Source organism: Drosophila tropicalis, unplaced genomic scaffold (genome assembly GCF_018151085.1).
Source record: "Drosophila tropicalis isolate 14030-0801.00 unplaced genomic scaffold, ASM1815108v1 contig_443, whole genome shotgun sequence".
Classification (NCBI taxonomy): domain Eukaryota; kingdom Metazoa; phylum Arthropoda; class Insecta; order Diptera; family Drosophilidae; genus Drosophila; species Drosophila tropicalis.
The window spans coordinates 5,487,352-5,504,858 of NW_027172907.1; the positions used below are offsets into that span (position 1 = coordinate 5,487,352).

Genomic DNA, 17,507 nt, shown 5'->3' on the forward strand with positions numbered 1-17,507 from the left:
TTTCTCAATAAAATTCAATCTTTTAGTTTGCATTAAAATCTCAAAAACTAAACATTTGAAAATTTTTTTGCAGAAATTTCTAATCAAAATGATAAATTTTTGCAAAAAAAAATCGAACAAAAAATATTTTTTTTACATTTGCTAGTTTTTGATGCCATTTTAAAGTATATTAAACTGTGATGAAAATTATATATAACTTTTGGAAATCGGTTAGAAAATGGCTTAAATACAATCTAATGAAAATAGGTTAAGTCACCAAAAAATTATATTTAAAATGCCCATAAAACACTTAAAATATAGCCGGAGAATTAAAAACAAATTTAAAAAAAAACAATTTAGTTTAATTGTTCAAAGTTCTCTTAAGTCAAAATGTTTTAAAAGTTCTCCAAAATGTTTAAAAAAGGATCTGTCAGAAGATCTTAAGTTAATTTCACTTTACTAAATTCTTATTAATCTTTGTGCGACTTTGAATTTATTTATTTAAGATTCAGTCGAAGAATGTTTTAAAGTAATTGAAGTATTTAAGTATTTCAAAGAGAGTTGACAACAAGTCAAAGACAAATTAATCGAAAGAAACAGTTTGACTCTGAATCTAAGATGAGAATAGCTTTTAATTATAATTATATTAATTATAAAATATGATTATCGATTATGCCATGCGATCATTCTTATTCCGAAACGAGAGTAGTTTTTGTTATTTAATTTCTGTAACTTTACTAAATAACTTCAATTTTATTATCAGAAATAGAATAAACATTTTCATTTTCGATTTGCCCATCATAATATCGACACACATCGACAACTCCGTTTGTTCGTTGCCGACCCCTGATTTAAAGAGATGGACGTACTTTATCTTTATGGGTTTTTAACCAAATGTTTATATGGCCATTTAATAGGAATGCAATACGATAAGCTAAATTGACTCATTTTCTTATGAAATTTCAGATAACTCGCCTATGCCAAGGGATATTTTTCAACGACTTTGCGTGCCATGGCCAAAATGCCAATCCATGCCTCTTTGACCAGGCCATCGATATCAGAAGCTGGTGGATCAAACAATGATTGACCACCTGGTGGCAATTCCATGGTGAATGAAATGGGAAAACCAGCATTGAAGGCATAATCATCACTGGCCCCAGCGGCCACATATAAAACTTCTGTCGATGGTCCAATCTCATATTCTACACCAGTGGCATTAAACATGGCCTCGTAGCCAGCCTGGGCAACCTCATGAAGATCTTCAACAGTATCGGGAACATCTCTTTCAAAACGAAGAATGAAAAAATGTATAAAAGTGAGTGGGATTTAAGGCGATCAACTTACAAAGTCCAGCCCCATGGATAGAGTATATAAGGTCCATACGAGTGCAAAGTCAAATACATTTTACCCACTTTGGCATAGCTCTTGATGAGATCGCGAACCACAATGGCCTCGGGTTCGGAGAAGGCTTTGGGGCCAGCATAGGTTTCATCACACGGATCCTGAGAGGCCCCCTCCTCATTCCAGTGGAAATCGAAATTCCGATTGGGATCGGTGCCAATACAACTCTCGCTACTCGGTTGACGTGTCTTACGCCACATGCGAGTATTCTCGCTTAAATGGGTATAGACATAGCCATCTGCATTGACCACTGGCAATATGACCCAGTCGTAGTCGAGCAAAAGATCAGCATATGTCTCATAGTTCTCCACCAATTCACCAATCGCATAAACGACAGCGGCCGGTGAGATCCATTCCCGGGCATGAAAACCACCATCCATAAGGATAACATTCTTGTTCGCCCGTCTATCGCCATTCGTAATACGAATGGTCTTTAGCCAACGTCCTTCATAGGTTCGGCCCACAGTGCGTATGAAGACACGGCTTGGATATAGTTGCGCCAAGTTCTCAATATACTGAGTGATCTCATCGTGGGTATAATAACGTTCAGTGCTCAAACGACCTTCGAATGGATACAAATTACGCAGCATTTGATTCCTTTCATAATTACTGCGCAAAGTGTGACCAACATCGTTATTTATTATTTTATAGTTAACGGCTTGCTCGTTCAAAAGCGCCACAAATTGCGGTTGGGCCTCTGGATGCACCATAATGTGAGCCGGCGCGCCGGTTTGTGAGCCACTCGTATAGATGTCATAGTAAGTCCTATTATTGGCCAATTGTGACAACATGAAATCTAAATTGGCAGATCGAGCTTTGCTTGCCGGCAATTCATAGACTTTGTAACTGCAAAAGGTTAGCCAAACGTTATTCTTCCTCTGTCTCTCTCTCTCTTTCTGTCCTTCTCTTGCTTACCCTTTGTAAAGGTTAGCCTGTGAACTGGCCAGACAATAACACCAAATGGTACACCAAAGTACCCCTCGAATATTTGCCCTCATAGTCAACTTCTCGCTCTGCAATCTCAAACAGAACTAAAAGTATCAAATAATTGACAATCTCGACAATTGATTGATAACAATCAGAAATGGTTAGCGGGGAAATATGGTAAGAAATTTCTTAACTAATCAATACAATTAGGTTGTGAACATATTTCGATCAATAAAACGATAGTGATCACACTGTGAGAAATATCAACACATCTTTCTCAAAAGATATTCAGAGATAGAAAATGTAAGCTTTTAAATGAGTCGATCTAGCCTGATCTCAAACACCTAAGAGAGCGAGAGAGAGAGGGAGTATAAAATATTCATTTGCGACTATGTTTAACATTTTGAAATGCATATAAAGTTATTTTACTCTTGAAAAATACAATGAATACTTATGAAATTTTGTACACCGATAAATTTAAGTGTACTCTAATGGTATATCAAATTTCATAAACATTGAAATATAATTAGCCGAGTTATTATATTGAAACGGTTTTTTTAGCTGAGCTAAAATTCTTCTTCTAAGCTAACGGGAATGTTAGAAACACTTGTTAAAGTGTAGAGTACAATTTATTTATTTTTCTAATACTTTTCAATTATCTTCTCGGCCATGGCTCGAATGCCAATCCATGTTTCGGTAACAAATTCATCAATCCTTGTTACTGGTGGGTTGAAGCCAATGCTACCAGCACCAGGTAGTTCCATGGTAATGGATACATTGAAACCAGCATAGAAGCCATAATCGTCACTAGCTCCAGCAGCAATATACAAAACATTAGTTGAAGAGCCATAAGTGTAAATGGTTCCTGTGGCATTCTCAATGGCCTCGGCTCCAGTGCGTGCAACTTCATCCAGATCCTCCCAGGTATCAGGCAGATCACTAAAATATCATATGAAACATATTAAAAACAAACTAATATTGAGTTTTGTATTGACTTCACCTGGTCCAGCCCCATGGATAGAGCAGATAATTGCCATACGAGTGAAGAGTGAGATACATAACACCACGATCCGATAGCGAATGCATCAAATCACGTACGACAATGGTTTCGGGTTCCGAGAAGGCTGTTGGTCCGGCATATGTATCGGCACAGGCACTCGATGAAGCACCCTCCTCGTTCCAATGGAAATCGAAATTACGATTCGGATCGGCACCATAACAAGTGCCATAAGGCTGACGAGTCTTACGCCACATGCGAGCCAAAGTACCCGTCTGGGTATGCTCATAGCCATCGGGATTGACCACTGGCAGAATGACCCAATCGTAATCCTTAAGTAAATCGGCATTCTGTTCGAATTGCTCAACCAATTGATCAATGATATAAAGAACAGCAGCTGGTGAGATCCATTCGCGTGCATGGAACCCGCCATCGACAAAGATCAACTTCTTGCCCTTCCGCTGATCGCCATTGGTGATGGTAATGGTCTTCAAAGCACGTCTCTCATATGACCAACCCACTGTCTTAACAAACACACGGCTCGGATAACGCACAGCAAGATCATCAATATAGTTTAGGATCTCTTCATGGGTATAATAACGTTCGGTACTGAGACGACCTTTACCCGTAATGGGATTCATACGTCGCTGCAGTTTCAGCAGAGTCAATTCCTCATCGATACTGGCACCCAGATTCTCATTGAGCAAAGTGTAAGCAATCTGTTCACTCTTCACTAGCTTCGCAAATCTCTCAAGCTGAGCAGGACTCACAATCACACGGGATGAATGTCCAAGCAGTCGTCCCTCCTTTATGAAGTCATAGCCATCCAGACTAAGCTGATGCAACATTTGGGATTGCTCCAAAGTATTTGGTGTAACCTCATATATATGGTAACTGTCCATGAATAGAAACACACACACACACAATTGATCCATATCTTCACACTCTAAGCTCTCACTCTAATTTATCCTTACCCTTTGTAACCATGATCTAGTTCGCCAACAGTCAAACCGACTGCCACGGAAATGAGAAGCAACACAACCGCACGCAACATCTTCACTAAGCACATGAGTGCTTTAGCTGTGCCACTTAAATACCCAGAAACTACTCCAAAATACTATCTAATCATTGTGCTAACCACACATCTATTATAAATCATATATTAGTTAGTAACTACTTGTAGCACAAATCAAAGTTTTCCAGCCAATTCCCCCATTCGAAATATCATTTATTTATGATCACGATTACTTGGGTAACGTCTTATCACATCGTTGGCCATAGCACGCACGCCCACCCAACTTTCGGTCACAATGCCCTCAATGTGGGATACCCAAGGATCAAATCCAAGAAAACCACCAGCTGGCAATTCCATGGTCATGGCCACTGTGGCATTTGCCACTGCCTTGGCATAGTCCGCTGAATCCCCGGAAGTGGCATAGAGCACATGATAAGTACTACCCGCCGTATAAATGCCATTTGTGGCATGAACAATGGCCATAGCTCCGGTCGTAGCCACATCCAACATGTCATAATAGTTATCCGGAAAATCTCTAGAACAAAAAAAAAACACCCCAATAAGAAATTCATTTAACTTTGTCTTAACAATCATTAGAAACTGTAGTCATTGTCCATTTTATTCTACAAAATTTAGCTTTACCCAGTTTTTGGACAATTGTTTAAACAAAAGTCACCTTGATGAATCTATTTTAAGACCTCTTGTTGATTAAAAATGGTTTGTTTTCTTAGTTGTTTAAAATATGACTAAAAAAAAGAATACCACGAGAATCAAAATATGACTCTAATATGACAAGGAAACGATTAAAACAATGCCTCTAAAATAAGTCACGATTAATCTATAAAACTAATCTTTTATGATTCAAAATATGAGTCAAAAAAGATTTGAATTTTATTAAAAGAAGAAGCTTAAAGCAACTTATCAAGAGGATTCCATATTCTCTTGACAAATGACTAACTTCCGAGCAGTGAAAGATCTCATCTTTTATTCCTTTATCAGTAAAAGGATTCCCGATGAGAAATTTTCAAAAAATCTTAAAACTTTTGTCTGTTGATTTTCAGTTTTATCAACTGATTTTTACTAATTTTAAATTGCCAATTTCGAAAAAATAATCTTAACAGGTTATGGTATTCCTCTCTTTGAGACTACCAACAATTTCCATGGCTCTAAGGACTTCAAGTCCTCTTAATTTGATTTCCTCCTCTCTGCGAGAATCGTATTTAAGATCGACAAAGGAAGGTAATAATGTTGACTTGAATCAAATTTCAAGTTTCTCACTTTGCAATTATTGAAAAGTGTTTAAAAACTAAATTAGTTGTATGTCAAAATTAATCCGTTTAAATAGTCATCTCCGCTATATTATCGAGCATTAAGTGAATTTTTTCCCAAGTCGCAAGTTAAGGGACTACTTTTAATTACTTTAGGAAAGCAAATAATTAGGCTATATGTAGGTATGTACTTAGTTAGTAGTCTTTGTTTAGTAAGAGAAGCCAAAACTTACCTTGTATAACCCCAGGGAAGTAGAAAATAATTGCCATATGAATGCAATGATAGATACCAAGTCAAACGGCCTCTATAACTCAATAGTAAATCGCGTAGAACTTGCGATTCCGGCTGATCAAATGGACGTGCACCACGATAAGTTTCATTACAGGAGTCCGATGAAGAGCCCGCCTCATGGCCCCATTCGTGGGCGAAATTACGATTGAGATCGGTGCCAATGCATTCAATATTTTCATTGGGTTTGCGGGTCTTGCGCCAATAACGCGAATCCGTATGCGTATACTCGTAGCCATCGGCATTGACCACCGGCATAATGACCCAATCGTAATCCTCAAGGAGTTCCATATTTTCTGCGTCATTATCCAACAGTTGTTGTATTATATAAAGAGCCATCGAGGGGGATATCCATTCGCGAGCATGCACCGTACCATCGATAAGGATAACGGGTTTATTGCGACGACCATCACCATTGCTAATGGTCAATACCTTTAGGGCACGTCGCTCATAACTCCAACCCACATGCCTGATCTGGGCACGTTTTGGATAACGTTCGGGTAAACTATCCAAATATGTATTGATCTCCTCGTGGGTATAGAAGGCTCCAAGTACATCAATATAGGGCAACTGATAACGTGACTTACTACGCGAATTCTCGGCTCTTTGGGCTCTCACATATGGCGACAGATCATCAATTAGTAGCTGATGTTCTATATGATGTTTGGCCAAAAGTTTCACCAATTCTCCTGACTCTTGAGATGACACCAAAGCCTTTACTCCACTCTCATTTCGCCAAGTTGGCAGTAATTCCCATTGTTTGTTGGCCAAGTTAAGTAAAATTTGCATATCCTCATCATTTTGTGGCTGCAACTCGTAAACTTTATAGTCCTTGTAATCCTCTCTGGCTAGCAATATTTTAGCCGACTGCAACACCAACAGAAACAACAGCAAATTGGCAGCAGCTGTTGCCGCTTTAGAAGTCATATTTGGTTCAACTCTTAGCATAGACTAAGCCAACAAATATCGCGATATAACCGTGGTAATATCTCAATTTATTGATTTATTAGACACCAATGCCGACAAATGGCTACGAGCATTATTTATTTGCTTCCGTTTATGGCATCGGCATCTAAATAAAATGTACAAAAGTAATTCCCCGTATAGCTTAAATTCGATTACCTTTACATTACATCTAGATAATTCGAAATTAATCTCTAATTGATAAGTATTAGATCTTTAGGACCTTACCTTATCAGCAATAAGATATTCCATATGATCTATTAAATGAAGACTAATTGTGGATCGAATACTTATGGCCAAGTTTTAGTTATAGAGAACGAAAAAAAAATGTATTAGTAATTAAAATTTTACTTTTAAAGTAGAAGAGCTATATTATATATGAGATAGTCGTCTGATATGAGCTGGGACTAAAACTTTCTCGACAATCATTTTGGTATTTCCATTTTTTTCCAGTGTTCTTTCTTTGGTCGAAGTTATCAAAGCAATTCAAAGAAAAACATTCAACAAATATTTTAAGAAAATAAATAAAAATTCTATTTACATAAGATATAGTTATCTCTATCTATATATTTATTTATTTTCCAATAGTTTACAATAATTTTCTTGTTTGAATCACTCTTAGCACTGCATTGAGACTGAACTTTGAGGTGGAATCAACTGCTTGATAAGGATAAGAATCTAAAATTAAGGTATATTATGATTCGAACCCCGTTTAAGTAACAATAAAAGATAAACAATTGTACACAATTTCACATTTCACTTTAATGGCTAACAACGGCAACATACTAATTAGTTTAATTAACAAAAAAATTATTTGTATATATGTATATAAATTCAATTGGCAAGAGAGCTTCTATTCTCTTTGGTCTCAATAGAGACTAACATGGCGAATGAACTCAATGAAACCGGCGAATGTCTCCTTGCAGACGTGTATGATATCGGATGAGGCCACATGGAATTCCTCACCGGGCAGCTCAAGCGTATAGGACAAGGGTATGCCCAAATTGCCATAGGCAAAGTCATCCAGACTGCCAGAGGCCTCATATAGAATGGAGGCAGATGTACCAATGGTATAACGAGTGCCGCGATATTTGCCGATTTGGTTGGCAGCCCTCAAAGCCACCGAACGCAATGTCCCGACTGTGGGTGGCACAGTGTTTCTACAGATTGAAATGGACAGTGATGATGATGATGATGATGATGATGACGATGATGATGAAGAAGAAGGAGAAGGACAACAACAAATTGTTAAAAATGGTTACAGAAAGGCAGAAATATTCAATTTTAATTGCTTTTAGCAAATAATTGAAAAAGTAAATTGAATTTTTGCTTTTTTCCAACACATACACACACACACTCGCGCACTCACACTCACCTCGCATATCCGTAGGGATAAAAAATGAATTTGCCGAATGAGTGAACATCCAGGCTGAGTTTCACACGATTACGATTGAATTCCAAATAGCGTACAACGGCCGATGTTTCCGGCTCGGAATTGGGTGCTGTCCCCGAGTATACCTCCGAACAGAGCTAAATGTGTGTGTATGGGGGTGGGATATGAAATAGAGATTGAAAAGTTAAAGTTGATTTACACAAGGTCAAAGTCAATGTTAACTAGTGGCAACTAGTTGATGCTTACATTCTGACTGGCACCCTGATAGTTCCAATGATTGCCAAAATTACGATTAATATCAACTCCAGCACAAGCATGACCAGCATAACGATGACGATTCTTACGCCAGAAACGATCCTGCCAATGGAAAATTTAATTATTACGCCAATCTCAACTCATTTCCATCCAAAACTCACCGTCGAGTGTGTATATTCATAGCCATCGGGATTGACCAGGGGCACCAGGAAGACCTCCACATCATTTAGGACACGTTGAAAGGCTCGCAGATTACTCAGCAGCTCATAGGCCAAATAGAGCACAGTCTGGGTGGTAATCCATTCTCTGCCATGTGCTGCCGCCTGTATATAGGCCACACGACGTGGCCGTGTACGGGTATTCAGGGAAATGGACAAAGCGGCTATGTGACGACCCTCATTGGAGCGACCAATTGACTCGTAGCGGCAATATTGTGGATAACGTGAGGCCAGACCGCTCATGAAACTCAAAATCTCATTGTACCGTGGATAATGGGAAAAGAAGCCGCGTGCCTGACGACGCGAGCGACGACGTGGACGCTGCGATTCGCACTCTCCCTGTTGGCATTCTTCCGTCGCCTCATCCTCTTCAGTTAGATACTCGTCGGAGTATGTGCTATTACCCTCCAGCATGGCCATCAGTTCCATCAATGGTTGCACCTCATACCTGACACCCAAATTTGAGAGACGCTGCTCAAACTGTGTCTTACGCTTCGGACTCACTGTCAGAACGGACATGTTGCGGGTAAGCAACCAAAAGTCCAAGTCAGCATCATTCGTCTGCAAATCAACCATGGCACGAAAAGCATTTTCATTGCCATGCTCGACAGTGTATTTGGTATATCTGGAATTAAAAACAAAAACTTTGAGCGAAACTTTAAATCGAACTAATTATATATAATCTTCAATCCAATTGTTTACTTAACCAAGTTTGAATCAATTTGAGGGTACATATTTAAAAGTTCATTAATTAATAATAATTAACACATGTTTAGCCGACCATTAGCACATTTTTAGTTAATTTAATATATGTACATATATACTATATGTATCTAACAAATTATTGGCATTAGTCTTAAAACGAATGTTTGAAAAAATGATAATCGAACATTCAAAGTGAAGTAGAAATGCACCAACGACTGATTGATAGATAGTTTTACACATCCTAAAAGGATATCTCGCTCACTCTTACAAAGCCCCTTTTGGTAGCCAACGTTTATCTTGGCTATTTCTAAACCTATTTTTATGAAACTCAGTAAACCAATAAACAGGATCAAAAGATATTAATATACAAAATTTTATTGACATGTTTCTTATATTTTGTGAAAAAAACACATCTACTTATATTGATACTTAGTATTCTAGTATTTATATTAAGTTTGATGACTCTTACTTTTTCAGTCCCTAAGGTCTAACTTGGCTACTGATTTTGGCGACTCTCACCTTATGTGTGTATGGGTTAAGTACTTAAAATTTCAACACTTTTAGATAAAAAAAAAGGTTTCTAAAAATATTGAACTAAAACCAATCAAAACAAACTCTGGAGAGATGATGAAAAATACCAAACAAAAAAAAAAAAACAAAAAAAATAAATATTGCAAGCAAATTATCTCTTTTTACTAATTGGATAACAAATTAATTTATGGCTCGCCCTCGCCTGGCGTCAAAATGAGTTGTTGATTCATAAATTTTGATGCCCAAATGATACACAGAGACACGGAGACACGGATACCCGGAGACACTGAGAGATAGAGGGAGAGACATGCAGACAGATAGACAGACAAGACAAGACATCTTTTGGCCCAATCGTTTCAGTTGTCGTTGCCGTCGTCAGTTAGTTGGCTTTTTGCCACCTCGCATGAATTTGTGGCCAATTTATCATTTCGTAAAATTCCACAACGGAATAAGTAGACGGAATAATGAAGCAACAAGCTGCCTACAAAATATTTGAAAATCTATGCATATTCATCATGTCGTGCTGCTGGTGGTGTTGCTGGTGGTGCAGCCAAAAATCTAGACGGTAAACTGGCCGTTCGATGATAATTTAATTGAAACGCCATTTGAATGAAATATGAAAAGGCATTAAAGAGCTCATTTTTCATTTTTACATAATGGAATGGAAAATGTTTACATTCGTTTAGGGAGGAGGAGGAGCGGAGGGTTTGTTTCATACCAGATAGATGGATATTAGATGGCCAAATGAAGAGTCCATTGTTAAATGAAATCTCATACAATTCATTTGATGCGGTCGACCTTGTAGAATCTAATAATCTATGCATGTGTTTATGTTTAGCATCTAATTTTTATATATAGATATATACCTATATATAAATTAACACGTTTCGTTATTTCATTTTTTTTTTTTTTTGTGCTGTGTTGTGTTGAAATTGAAACAACTGTCGATACATTTGCCAAGACCGGCCCTCAAACTAAATGACTATTATCACGACTAAAAAAACCTGCGGAAGGAAGCAACAATTTTGGCTTATTAAATATTTGAAATACAATCGTTTAAGCTGCATTGTATTGGCATATCATCTCGTCTCTCTCTCTCTCTCCGCATCCAGTGCTACATTCATCTATCATCACTCATACGCCGCATGGGCCAATGTTGTTTGGTGTCGTTTAGCAATTTGCTTGTTTACTTGTTTGGCAAACATTTGTTCTTCGATCGTTTGGCAATTACATGACGTTTTTTTTTTTTGTTTTGTTTTTTTTTTTTTCATCGTCCCATTGGGTCAGTGACATTGAGCAAATCATTAATGGCATTTGCTGTTTGTACAACAAACTAGTCAAACGAAAACAAGACCGACAAATAGTGCTAATCGTAAGACATACTTGTAGCTACATCTAATTGAAATTTTGCTAACCTTGAACTCGAAATTTGACCAGAAGAATTAAGTTTTAGTTGCTTGCAATTCTCAACCAGTTTCAGTAAAGTAAAATCTGCTGATGCTAGAACTTTGATGATTATTCATATTTGTAGCTATATAGTGAGAATCATGCATTAGAGTTGACTTAATCACCCTTTAGGCTCTGCCTTTTGACTTTCCTAACCTAACCTTTCCTTGAAGACTATCAAGAATCTGTAAGTGATTCATAATCAAGTTATCCTTTTCAAAGTTTAGTTTTGTATCGGACAGGACAATTTCACTATACTGGAAACTTACATAATGTAAGTATGATGTAATATTTTTTGGTATCATCAATTTGTTTGAACGAGATTTCAACTATAAGTAAGTGGTCACGTTAACACAGACTTTCAAGGGATTCATATATGTATGTGTGTGTGTATGTATATATCTTGTCAGATCTCTGGTAGATTGTTAACCAGTTTAAGCAACTTCGGTAGCCGGTGCTCATTAAAATGTAAAACCATTAAAAAATATAAACTTAATTTCTTTGGACCTCACTTGATTGATGTATATGGATGATGATAATGAAGATGATCATGACGAAGAATATAATTTTACAAGTAGTACATCAAATTCTTGAATTAATAAATTTCATGTTTTTATTACCCTTCATAGCCGGCCAGATTGTTAGCCTGGCTGACACCGATCAAGCCACATAAAATGATGCTAAGCAATGGCAACAAGTTGCCCACGATTTTATGGCACATGTTGGACGATGAGGGGTGGGAGGAGGGTAGGAGGGATAAGTAGCAGCAGGTGCTTTTCCAAACACTATTTAATTCTTTTTTTTTTTTTGTTTTTGTTTTTGATTGTCTTATCTGGTCAATTATGTATTAAAATATGCAATTGCATGGACATGCAAAATTATAAACTATTCACTTTTGTTTTCCAATTGTGGTTTTTTTTTTTTTTTTTTTCGTTTTTCTGTGTTGCACGTTGCACTTGAAAAGTTATGCAATTAAATATGGAAAATGCACAGCGAAACCCGATTTAGTACGAAATCGAAAACAGTTGAAAAAAAAAAAAGAAAGATAACTTAAATCTTGAGACGCTGGTGGCAAACCATGCGTTTCATTACGTTAACGGCGGCTGACTGTCGATTGGCTTGAAATGCGGCTAAGAAAGAAGACGACGACGGTCGAGCAAGACCAAGACGAAGAGCTGTATGTGTGTGTGTGTGTGTGTTGGCCAAAATAAGATCGGTCTGCTTATTGTTTAGAAAAGTGAGTGTCAAGGTCAATAACAAACGACGACCAGTTTCCGATAACCGAAAACGAAAAACCGAAAACCCAAAAACCGAAATCAAACCAACGCGTCACGAGACAAGTTAAGGCACTTTTTTTCTCTTTTTTACGTTTTTAGGGATTTTTGCGGCACGCGTCTGCACAAAATTTAATTTTTTATTTTGTTTCTTCAGATTAGAACATTTTTTTTTCAAGCCATTTCAATTAATTTTGCATAATTTATACACATGATTAATTTAAGAAGTTTTTAAGCCTAAATTGATTTTTTTTTTTAACTATGAACTTTTAGGTATTAAATTTTTATAGATTTTCTGATATATATATATATATATAATGTTTATGTTTATGTCGTTTTAAACTTGTTTTTTGGTTTAATTTTGTTGAACACTTTTTCTTCTTGCTGTGTGAGTGTTTTTTTTATGTTTTTTTTTTTTAATTTTTTGATCCCCTCTCTCGTTCTCTATCTCTTTTAGTTTTGCATCCGCATATGGCAAGTCTTAAATTGATTCTGATTGTTACTTGTTTATTTTCTGGTTTTTATAGGAGGGAACTTGTATTGATTGTTTTTTGTTGTTGTTGTTGTTGTTGTTGTTGTAGGGGTGCAGGGGGCTTAGCATAGACATATATATGTATGTATGTACATATGTACATTTGTCTATGTTCTGTTATAAATTTGAAAGTTCAAGATGCTCCATGTGGCTATATTTATAATGTTCGGATGGTCTTTGAACTTTCGATTTTATGCGAAAGAGACAAGGCTAAAGGCCATTATAGAGCCGGAAGTGATAGAAAAATATATAACTACTTCAAATAAGACTTACGATCATCTCATTACAGTTAGCTTAACCCACAGATAGGAGTCCATCATCCATATCTTACCTTCATCTTCATCTTCATCTTGATCTTGATCTTGTGTCGTGCATCGTGATACAAGTTCATTAAAACTTAAAGTGTTTGTTTTTTGTTACTTCGATCTTCATTCACATTCACAGAAGCTAGAGCATCGTATTTTGAATAATATTTATATTTGGCTTTGCTTTCGGTTTTTTTTTTTTCGTTTTTTCTCTCTATTTTGCGGCTTTTGGGCTTTTGTCTGTAATTATGACACTTTGCTGTCGCTTTGGGCACTTCCGCTTCCACCAAATAAAAAAAAAAAAAAAACGTTTGATAAATATTATTAAACATAATTTGTTTAATTTCATCTTCAAATAGAACAATCGAGTCTCGTGGCATAACCGAAAATATTTCCGGTGGTCCAATCAAACTAGTTTATCCAATTTGCATATAAAATTAGACAATCTGCTTAGTCAAAAGTGCTAAATCTTGATCTGTGTGTTCTAAATCAAATTTAAAACAAATTTTTAAAATACACGAGGGCATTCAACTTGAGGAGAAAAAGAAAAAACCGAAATAACAATCAAACAGGTAAATGTAAAATGGACAATTTCATGAGTTTCCCACATGGATCAGTATATGGATTTATGCATAGTGTTTGTGTTTTTGTCAACTCAACTCATGACCATATCCATGATTTGGAATTAACATATGAAAAGCCTCTGATGACCTTAACCATGAAATCTTTGCGCCATGCAACCGATCGGCATACAACATCATAACTTAATAGAGTGTTTATTAGTTATGACAATTTTGTTTGTTTTCTCAGCTTATCTGGCCTTATCTAGGCCTAATTTTGAAATCTGTCTCATTTCCATAAATGTGGCAAGATGTTTTCAACCAGACACAGACACACAAAACACAAAATAACTGAGAAAAGAAATGAAATGAAAAAAAAAACCAACAAACTATTTTGTCCCTTGTTTGGGGCGTAACGAAACTAAACTGAATTGCATTTCAGTTTTGTCTGCTCCTTGTGACTCCTTTAACCCATATTTATGTACATACACATATATTTGTTTGCTCATAATTGTTTGGAATTTTGTTAATTTGTAGCCATTTTTATGCTACATTACATTTCATCGGAACTGAAACTATCAAAAGGGGGATGGGAAGAGGGGAAACTTTCACCCGAATTCCAAAAAGCTTTTTCCCCCTTTCTTTTTTGATTTGCCAACATGCTAATGACATAATGTGCATACTTCAAAAATCCCCGCCCGTCTTCTTCTGACTGACTGACGAGGCGCTTACCGTCTGGAATATGCCAACTTCTGCCCTTCTGAGCCTTTGCGTGTCTACTTTCTGTAATACAAAAAAAACATAAAAAACACAAGAGAACCAAAAAAATACATAAATAAATTATGGAGGAATAATTTTCTTATTATTTTTTTTTTTAATTTCTGGTTATAAAAGCAACGACTAATTCTTTATACTATATTCATATAACGAATCAAAGCTTGGTTTTAAAAACTAATAGAAAATTTTACAATAAAAAAATCGAACTATAAAACAAAATTTAAATGGCCTTAGTCAAATTTTTAAAAGGAAATTTTAAAAAAGTTAAAAATATTTTTAGAAATTAATTCTTTATTCATCTTGAACAACATTTTCTAAACTTTTTCAAATGTTTTTTTTTTCGATTTTACATTATTTAAGATTATAAAAATATATTTTTAATATTAAATTTTCAAAAATCAATTTGAACTCTATAACTCTCAACCAGTTAATGTCAAAATTCAAAGGATATTACAAAAAGCATAGAATGTAGAGTAAAATTGAAAAGGATAGGAAAGGAGCAACAATGTTGTATATTATGTAGACATTGCTAGACATAAATATATGGAAGTCACTGTGTCAGGAAGTTGACTAAAAGACCGTTAAATGAAAATCAACACGAACATTGTTCTGTATAAATCAACTGGTTGCGTTTCTGATGCTACTATACATGCATATATATATATATATATAGACCATTCCATATAACTAGTCTAGGGAGGAAGGTAGGGTGGGTGGGTGAGTAGGTCAATACATATGTACATATGTATGTCTGTATGTCTGTTGGGACCCCGCACTTTTGACTTTTGCGTTGACATGACATTTGCCAGGCAATAAAAAGAATTATCCACACTATACAACAAGGATTTCATCTATACAATGGAAAGGACCTTCTTTGAGGTGTCAGTTAAAAAGTCTCTGCATCCTTACACTTTTCTCCTGCTATATAAAATGTATCGTTATGAAATTTGGTGTACTTATATTTGTTGTTTCATAAAAGAAAGTCAAATACAAAATAGTTATATTTAGAAGCCTTTCCAACTTGTTGTTAGGTTTGGCTTATAAGTCTTGGCAACAATTATGTTGTCCAGTGTTCCTTAGAGGCAGGAAGTAAAAATCTCGAAATGAATTCCTTTTGTAAAACGCTTGAAGGCCTGCTTCTGCTTCGTTTTCTAGCCACACGCCAGCCTCGGAGTTGGAGTTGAAGTTGAAGTTGGTAGAGAGAGAGAGAGAGAGATAGATAGAAGTTAGAAGCGAATTGTAGGCGGGCATTTCTGGCTGCTTCCTTATTTATTTGCATAGTACGTGTGCCTGCGCTTTTGGCCAAGGACCCAGAGTCTCAGTCCCTTAGTTCTTCTTGCCTCTTCTCTATGACCGTTCTTTCTTTCCATCGTCCTGTTCTGACATTTAGCATATTTGCGTTTTGTGGCAGCAACAGAGCAGCAGCAGCAGCAGCAGCAGTAGGAGCAGGAGTTGCAACGATTTTCTGGGGGGAAAATGTGAATCCAAATCCAATTCCGCATTACATGCTACCGTGCCCAACTTATTAAACGTTGTCGCTGTCCCATTTACCAAATGCGAACTCTTTTGCGCCCAGGTTTCGTTTCTCTTTTTTTTCTTTTTATACCATACACCCATAGGGTGAAATGGTATATTAAAGTCGCAAAAATGTATGTAACAGGCAGAAGGAAGCTTCTCCGACCCTATAAAGTATATATATTCTTGATCAGGATGAACAGCCGAGTCGATCTAGCCATGTCCGTCTGTCCGTCCGTCCGTCCGTCCGTCCGTCCGTCCGTCCGTCCGTCCGTCCGTATGAACACGCAGATCTCGGAGACTATAAGAGCTAGAGCCACCAAATTTGGTATGTATACTCGTGTATTATGCACGCGTACAGAGTTAATTGGAATTTCGGCCACGCCCCCTTACGCCCCCAGGAATCACATAAAACTATTTTTCTTAAAAAGTATAACAGCTAGAGACATCAAATTTATTTTGTATACCCGTTTAGTTAGCGCGCAAAAACTGATTGTTCAAACTTTTTGCCACGCCCCCTTACGCCCCCAGGAATCACATAAAACTGTTTTTCTTAAAAAGTATAACAGCTAGAGACATCAAATTTGGTATGCAGATTAGCTTGATAGACGCGCAGATATTGGCTATTTAAAAATTTTGCCACGCCCACTTCCGCCCCCGCAAATTAAACAAAACTGATTTTCTCAAAAACTAACAAAGCTAAAGTCACCAAATTTAGTATGTACACTGGCTTAGTATGCGCGCAGGGTACATCTATTTTCATATTTTGCCACGCCCACTTCCGCCTCCATATTTAAGAAAAAACCGATTTTCTCCTGTAGATTTTTGACTATCGCATTCAAATTCGGCAGACTAATTATTCTTATCTATTTCTACAAAACTACCGAATTTTATTGAAATCGGACTAGAAACATGCAAAATATGCGTATGAACGTATTTTACAAAGCAGTCCACAAGGCCAGAATTGGCCGTTGGCTAGTGGCGGCGCTAGAGTGCTCGTATGTTCGTAGAGTGAGCGAGATAGCACATACTATGAAACATGTAAAAACAATTTAATAGACATACATTTGGTTTTCGAAATTTGAAATATTTGTTTCGCCTGGTGTATGGTATACCCAAGTCGACGAGTCGACTTACTTGCTTCATTTGAATTCAAC

At 36.7% G+C, this 17,507-nt stretch overlaps 3 protein-coding genes across 3 annotated transcripts; all 3 read right to left on the reverse strand.

Moving 5' to 3' along the window:
* Positions 1-657: 657 nt before the first annotated feature.
* On the reverse strand, positions 658-2,396 carry LOC137574186 (carboxypeptidase B1). The gene is made up of 3 exons (XM_068286349.1): positions 2,296-2,396; positions 1,324-2,226; positions 658-1,261 (listed from the first exon to the last, which is right to left on the reverse strand). Exons 1-3 carry the CDS (start codon positions 2,376-2,378, stop codon positions 955-957), a joined length of 1,293 nt encoding a protein of 430 aa, XP_068142450.1. The 5' UTR covers positions 2,379-2,396; the 3' UTR covers positions 658-954.
* A 320-nt stretch (positions 2,397-2,716) lies between these two features.
* LOC137574188 (carboxypeptidase B1) lies at positions 2,717-4,357 on the reverse strand. Its single transcript, XM_068286351.1, has 3 exons — positions 4,279-4,357; positions 3,308-4,198; positions 2,717-3,246 (listed from the first exon to the last, which is right to left on the reverse strand). The coding sequence occupies exons 2-3, from the start codon at positions 4,150-4,152 to the stop codon at positions 2,949-2,951; spliced, it is 1,143 nt and encodes a 380-aa protein (XP_068142452.1). The 5' UTR covers positions 4,153-4,198; positions 4,279-4,357; the 3' UTR covers positions 2,717-2,948.
* A 67-nt stretch (positions 4,358-4,424) lies between these two features.
* Positions 4,425-9,225, reverse strand: LOC137574038 (uncharacterized). Its single transcript, XM_068286143.1, has 6 exons — positions 8,649-9,225; positions 8,479-8,589; positions 8,215-8,369; positions 7,723-7,999; positions 5,821-6,827; positions 4,425-4,854 (listed from the first exon to the last, which is right to left on the reverse strand). The coding sequence occupies exons 1-6, from the start codon at positions 9,222-9,224 to the stop codon at positions 4,533-4,535; spliced, it is 2,448 nt and encodes an 815-aa protein (XP_068142244.1). The 5' UTR covers position 9,225; the 3' UTR covers positions 4,425-4,532.
* Between the last annotated feature and the right edge of the window lie 8,282 nt (positions 9,226-17,507).